At 42.2% G+C, this 6470-nt stretch overlaps 1 protein-coding gene across 1 annotated transcript in view; it reads left to right on the plus strand.

Moving 5' to 3' along the window:
- The window catches only part of sts (steroid sulfatase (microsomal), isozyme S), a 17823-nt gene extending 14971 nt beyond the window's left edge, over positions 1 to 2852 (plus strand). The window contains exon 10 of the mRNA XM_008284092.1: positions 848 to 2852. Within this exon, the coding sequence (XP_008282314.1) occupies positions 848 to 1200 (353 nt within the window). The 3' untranslated portion in view covers positions 1201 to 2852. The remainder of the gene's footprint in view (positions 1 to 847) is intronic.
- The last annotated feature ends 3618 nt before the right edge of the window (positions 2853 to 6470 follow it).

The following is a 6470-nucleotide window of genomic DNA, read 5'->3' on the forward strand; positions in this document are numbered from 1 at the left end:
TCCCACAGGAGAGGAGCCTGACAGCTAAAGACTGCTCTCGGAGAGGAAAGTGCTCCATTAGGATAATATATTACCATAAGGTTTTTAAGATTGGATGGAGCTCGGTCATTCAGGGCTTTCTATGGGCTTTTTGGACCAGCTTCATTTGTTCTTTCAGCCGTGGCTCAGGTAGTAGGGCAGGTTGTCCGCTAATCGCAAGTTTGTCGATGCATCATTGGGCAAGACACTGAACCCCAAGTTGTCCCCGACGGCAGCTGAGCTGTCCAATGGGAAAATAAGAAATACCTTGTAAAGTGAACCATCGCTAATCTCTCTAGTTTTTTAGCCATTCAGGTTGGCAATGCTAAGCTTCAGTAGAAAGTTCTGAACAATATTTCACCTTCATCTGATAGGCTTCCTCAGTTCTAACTGCCACATGCCCAAAACTCACACGACTCGAGGTGTGAATGCACGAGGAGAGGCTTCAAAACTGCATAATAAGTCGCTGATAAGTGGTGTTGTAGACGCCCACCTCGGTGTAGAGATGGCTGTTCCAGTTTAACTCCTGATTATACAGTTTCACATAGATGGCTTCATTCACTCCTCTCCGTTTTAAGGTGGACTATTTACAGTCTTGCTGGTAGCCAATGGCTCGCATAAACACACTGAATACTGGCATTTATTTTAGTGTCCAGTATTTTCCAACCTATAGTATTTCACAAAACACAACTTCACATTGTAGCTTTCCTTCTCCCAGCAGCCATTAGATTAAGTAAAGCTCATCTACATGGCAAACTGACCACACAACAAACTGACTGCCTGGAGGCAAAACGTGTAACATTCAGTGGTTTTATTTCTATTTCCTCAGGTAGCTCTGTGTGGAAAGCCTTTTACTTCACTCAGAACTTCTACCCAGAGGACAAGATGGCCTGTTTCCACACGCAAGTCTGCTTCTGCACACCAAATTACGTGACCTACCACGATCCTCCACTGCTCTTCGATCTCTCGAGGGACCCATCAGAGACCACACCGCTGACTCCAGACAACGAGCCGGCCTTTCACTCCATCCTGGCTGTGATGAAGGAGGCCGTGGAGACGCATCAGAGGTCGGTGAAGCCTGTGGAGAGCCAGTTAACTGCGGGGAAGCTGATATGGAGGCCCTGGCTGCAGCCCTGCTGCTCCACACTCACACAGCTCTGTCAGTGCCAGCAGGATCAATAGGCTGCTGTCGGGCTACAGAACAAGATAATTATACTTAATAGTGACACTAAACTAATCTCATGTGTGACCTCAGGACTACTTGCATGATTCCCTGAGACTTCCACACAGCAACCTCAACATGAATCTCAGAAATCAGAACATTATTCCACCTGTCATTTACTAGCCGACTGGATATTTGGAGTAACAAAGCAAATTCAGGGTAATAAAAGACATATTTTTCATTTTATTGTGAACAGTTGCTTTCACTACATAATTGATCACCCTTTTGTGACATTCATTTACCCTGTACTGTAATGTTTCCTGTGAGGAAAAAAGTGTTTGCTCCTCATTTTGGGGGCTTTGCTGTAGCAACACAGGAAACAAATTAATCCAAATTTATCATTCTGTGAACAACAGTTACATTAATTGCAGACGTTTTGCATGCATCATTAATTTAAAGTTACCTGGAGGCAAACTTGCCCCGCCATAAGTCACAGAAGGCCGATCTCATTTCTCTACTTTGAGACTCTTCCGTCCTCCTGCCTGTGACCCGGGAATCGATCTCAGGGTGCCATCTTGAAGGATGTCTCAATTCCTAAAATGCGTCTCGAGGACAGAGCAGGCTTTCCGGTGGAGCCATGCATCCTCAATGTATCTTTTGCGGGAGTCTCTCTGGCGTATAAAAGAGACGTGACGCAGCTGGAATACACAAACCACGCCGGAAGCGAAACCGACAAATATGGACTGTTTACAGTGTGTAACATAAATCATTGTCACATTATGAATTGAATTACGAGTAAACATATACTGTAAATTGGGTTGAACACTTCTGCTCATCTGATAGAGATCAGAAAATACAGTAACAAATGATGCAGCTGTGGAACACGTCATGTTGAATTGATGTCACTTTCAAGTCGAGGAAAGGAATCGAGGATGTTCAAACTGTCTGAGTCTGATGGTTTACAGAATATGGTGTAACCCCACCTGTGGGCTGAGCTCTTGTCCTTCTTAAGATATCAGAAATGCAAAGAAGAGGGTAATAAACGGAGCAAAAATGAAAGGTTAAAAAGGGATTCACAGAGCTTAATATATTATTTCAACAAAGAGTCAGATCCAAAATGGAACCAGAAACCATCCCAATAAGGCAGAAACTAGACTCCATCACTGCTGTGGCGGGAGAAACTGGGGCTTTCATTCTTTTCAGGCTTCCCAAAGAGCACATGTTAAAGTCTTTACAATCTGAGTGTTTCTCCAACAGTAAAAAGAAAAGATTGATGTCGATCTCATGTGTATGTTATTTTACTCTTGTAGTGGCTGTGGAGCAAAGATGCACATGAACAAAGTGATGTATGGTCCTGCTGACTGTTTCACATGAAATATAGCTTGCAAGCTAGCAAACGTGGACGCAAACAATCCGGCGTTTGAACGTCAGCTTTGCCGACGATTCACGAACAAGAAAACGTCTTGTTCCTGTGTTTTTGATGAAAACACACCTGCAGTACCAACACTTTTAAAGCTCACGTGCTTTGTTTAATTTTGACACAAATGAAAATGTAAAAAAACAATTTATATGATATTCAGTGTTGAACATGTGATGCAAGTAATGAATAAACAGTCTGTGAACACTTATCATTTTAGATGAAGAGTGTCCAGGCCCTGAAGGATGTACTGTATACTAACTTTGTGCTGTTTTTTTGTGTTGTATTAGTTATAACAAACAGTGTGCTGTGCTAATGAAGTGCTGGTTCAGGTGTGGAGTAGCTTAAATGATTTGATTCTGAGAAAATTAAAGCCAGAGACACACACCAAGACTCCTACATTTATTAGAGTCATGACTTAGCCGCTGATCAGAATTATCTCCTTAACACCAGAGAATCCCGCTTTAATTATAGAGATTGTCGGACCCCTGTCACTTGTCTAAGTTTGCCTGGCCTTTGAAGTAGCAGGGCAGTATTTCTTCTCTTGTTTAGACCATTTGTTCATTATTATATTAAACCAAATAGTGTCTGAAGGGTCTTTGACAAGCGGCCGACTCCTACACTGCAGTTTTCATTTTCATTTAAGGCTGCACTGATCAATAGTTTTTATATCAACACTTGAAAAAAATGAATCGTGTTGCTCATAGCGATGAGCCCACATCGACACTCAAACTCTGTTCCCATCAGCCTTATTTCCAGCTGCTACAGACAAAAAGAAAAAAAAACACTGCACACTACCTGCTCAGCAGCAAACAGCAGGCAGACACAGTTAGAGACGAGCCGGTGAACACGGTGCAACATTTAGCAGCTAAAGAGCCAGAGATTTTTTTTTCTCTGGAGATGTTTGAAACCAGACTAGAGTGTTATAAAAAGCTGCTTGCCAACATGTCAGCCACAGAAGTTTAATAAAGTGATGATAAATCAGGTTGTGTCTACAGTAGAAGAAGCCTATTCTGGGTAGTTAACAAAGAAGAAACAGGCAGGGAACAAGGGACATTAAAAGCACTGCTACCATTCAGTACGCACCTGAGGCCATCCAGTGTCGAGAAAAATTTGATTAATTTGCCAGATTGGTCTTGCATTGGGAGTCAAATGAACGATGCTATTAGTTCTAAGTGTTTCAGTAGAAGGCAACTGGACTTCCCTTTTTGGTTCTAGATGTTTCGTTTCTCATTTAAGAAGTTTGAACTAACTGGTGGGGAGTCTCTGGTGTTTAATTCTTACCTCCAAATTCAAAAATGGTTGTGAAACTATCCACAGTTTTTGTGTGTAAGTATGTGGCATCATGGACCCCGTGCTCTGGTTAGAGATGGCTCCACTTTAACATAAACTTCTCAAACCATCTTTCGTGAACATTGCTGTCCTCAAAGAAGTGTTTATGTGCAGGTGGACTGCTTGTCCTGAGGAACTCCTGTGTTGTGCCATGCATGTGTCGAGTGGTTGTTTAATCTCTACTGTGTATATATAGGTCTGTGCACGCCATGCTGCATTGCATACGACATCCTTAGAGTGGATGTGTTTTGGTTGAATCATGGTGCTGGGTTTGTAGAGTTAAGATTTACCATGAAGTGAATGACAGAATCTACACAGACAGACACTTACACTGGATAAGACGTGAGCTTTAGAGTTCAGCCCTTCAATGCTACTACAATTAAAAGTACGGATATGATATATTTGACCATCTTTTTCTTATCATATTCTCGTGTGTACCCAAACTTCAGTGCAATATTAAATCACTGGAGTACAGCTTAACATTTCAAAGATTTACATAAGCACCTGTATAAGATGTTCAGTCTAGAAATATGCTTTAAAATGACATTATTTATATTAGATTTTAGTCAAGAAAAAAATGAACTAAAGTAAGAATCTGATTAAGCCTTCACTGCAAACAGAGCTTGAATGTTTTCTGAAAGTATTAAGACTCTCAAACAGCTGCTAATCCACATATTTATCATGTCCTTAAAACACTTATCTGTGTGCAGCATCAGTCTGACGTGTTCTTCACCGTAGATGTCAGTTTGTGAGTGTTTGTCACCACTGACAGTTGATGAGGTGCTGCAGCAACACTGACATCAGACATATGTCCCCGTCTGACCCCAGCGCTCAGTCTTTGACCAGCAGTGTCCACAGCTGAGCAAAGCAGAGCTGAGGAGGAACAGCAGCTGTAAATCACTGCCCACACGCCCTATATCTCACAAGACAAACTGCACTGCAGTGTTTTCTCTTCATTGTGAAACGACATTTGTTCCTTCTGTTTGGGATGCCTTCTATAAATCCCCCTCATCATATAATGAAATAAGTGACAAATGTGGACACCGGTCTTTTTCCAACTTTCAGTTCGGTGAATGAAGGCGGGCCGCGGCAGTTAACTGATGCTGCTGAAATTCTTCAATGTCACCGTAGTGCTGGTGATGGCAGACTTCTGGATGTTGTGAGGAATTTCTGAGGAACCAACTCCCAGTTTGGAGGCAGACATCCTCACTGTCGCAAAGATTGAGCTTCAAACTTTACTTTTTTGATAAAGCTTCTAGGTAAGGTTATCCTGCAATAGGCCCAGTCTCTGAAGGACTTCCCATGATGCTCTGAGCACCTCTCATCTCCTCTCCTCTCCTTCACTCTCCATGCATTTATATGCCAGCAGTGCATGTCATTAACTTCTTTCCTTCTCTCTCCTGTAGTTTGTGTTTTGTCCTCCCTGCAGGCGTCTCTGGCTTCAGAGCTTTCTGATCTGCAGTTAGTGGCCTCGTCGACCTCCACAGTGTTTATTGTTCACTTGTGTGTTGTTTTTGCTGTTTTCTCTCTGCTGTCTTCTTCTCTCTCGCCTTTAACCTCACCCCCAACTGGACGAGACTGACGGCTGCCCTGCCTGAACCTGGTTCTGCCGTTCTTGTTTCCTACTGTCACCAAAGAGCTTGCTCACAGGGAATTGTTGGAGTTTTTTGGAGCGCTTCACTATAATATAGTTTTGTAAGGTCTTCACCTCATTATGTCAGGTGCCCTAAGATGACTTATGATGGGAAATTGAATTGAATTTCAGCTTTTCTCGACTTTTTTCATCGGTTTAGGACTGGAGGTTAGTTGTTAGGATTAAGAGCTCCGTATGTACGAACACATTTTTATCAACACACTTTCACTGTGACCTGACAGCACTGAATCACCACTGTTGTTGTCAGCTCAGCTGCGATTCACAAGATGTTCTCTTCTTGTTAAAAGTTTGTTAGAAAACAACAAGAGCCAAAGAAATCCAAATCGGAGAATTCTGTCTACTGAGTTAGAACCCTTATCTGCCTTCACATGCTTTTTTTTTTTCTTCTTTCTGCTAAACTGAACGTGACAGCTTGAACTAGCAAACTGACTGAATGTGGAACTGAAGACAGTCTGACTCTGGGCTGGACGTCAGAGTACATGAACTGTGATGTGTTCACTTACTGCTCCGTGTCCCCAAGTGTAAGTGAACAGTGACGCACCCACTTTGCGTGGAAGAAGAAAGGACTTAGTTTGTTTAAAACCTCAGGTGAAGTTTGAGTCATATCAGATTGTGATAAAATCTAATTGATTGATGAGAATAACTGGAACATCCTCAATCATCTCCTCAATCTACTTGATTTACATTTAGTTTAGGTAGTATGTATGATCAGAGTAAGCCTAAGTGCTCCAAAGGCAAATGGACTTGGTTTGTATTGCAAACATGTTACTATTCGGCATCTCTTTGCCATGTATTTTACTGGTACTAGGTAGAAGACACCACTTATCAGGTACTTTAACACAGTCTTGAGATCCCTCCCCAGACAGTTTCATCACCATCCATCCATT

The sequence above is a fragment of the Stegastes partitus genome, unplaced genomic scaffold (assembly GCF_000690725.1).
Source record: "Stegastes partitus isolate 25-593 unplaced genomic scaffold, Stegastes_partitus-1.0.2 Scaffold345, whole genome shotgun sequence".
Lineage (NCBI taxonomy): Eukaryota > Metazoa > Chordata > Actinopteri > Pomacentridae > Stegastes > Stegastes partitus.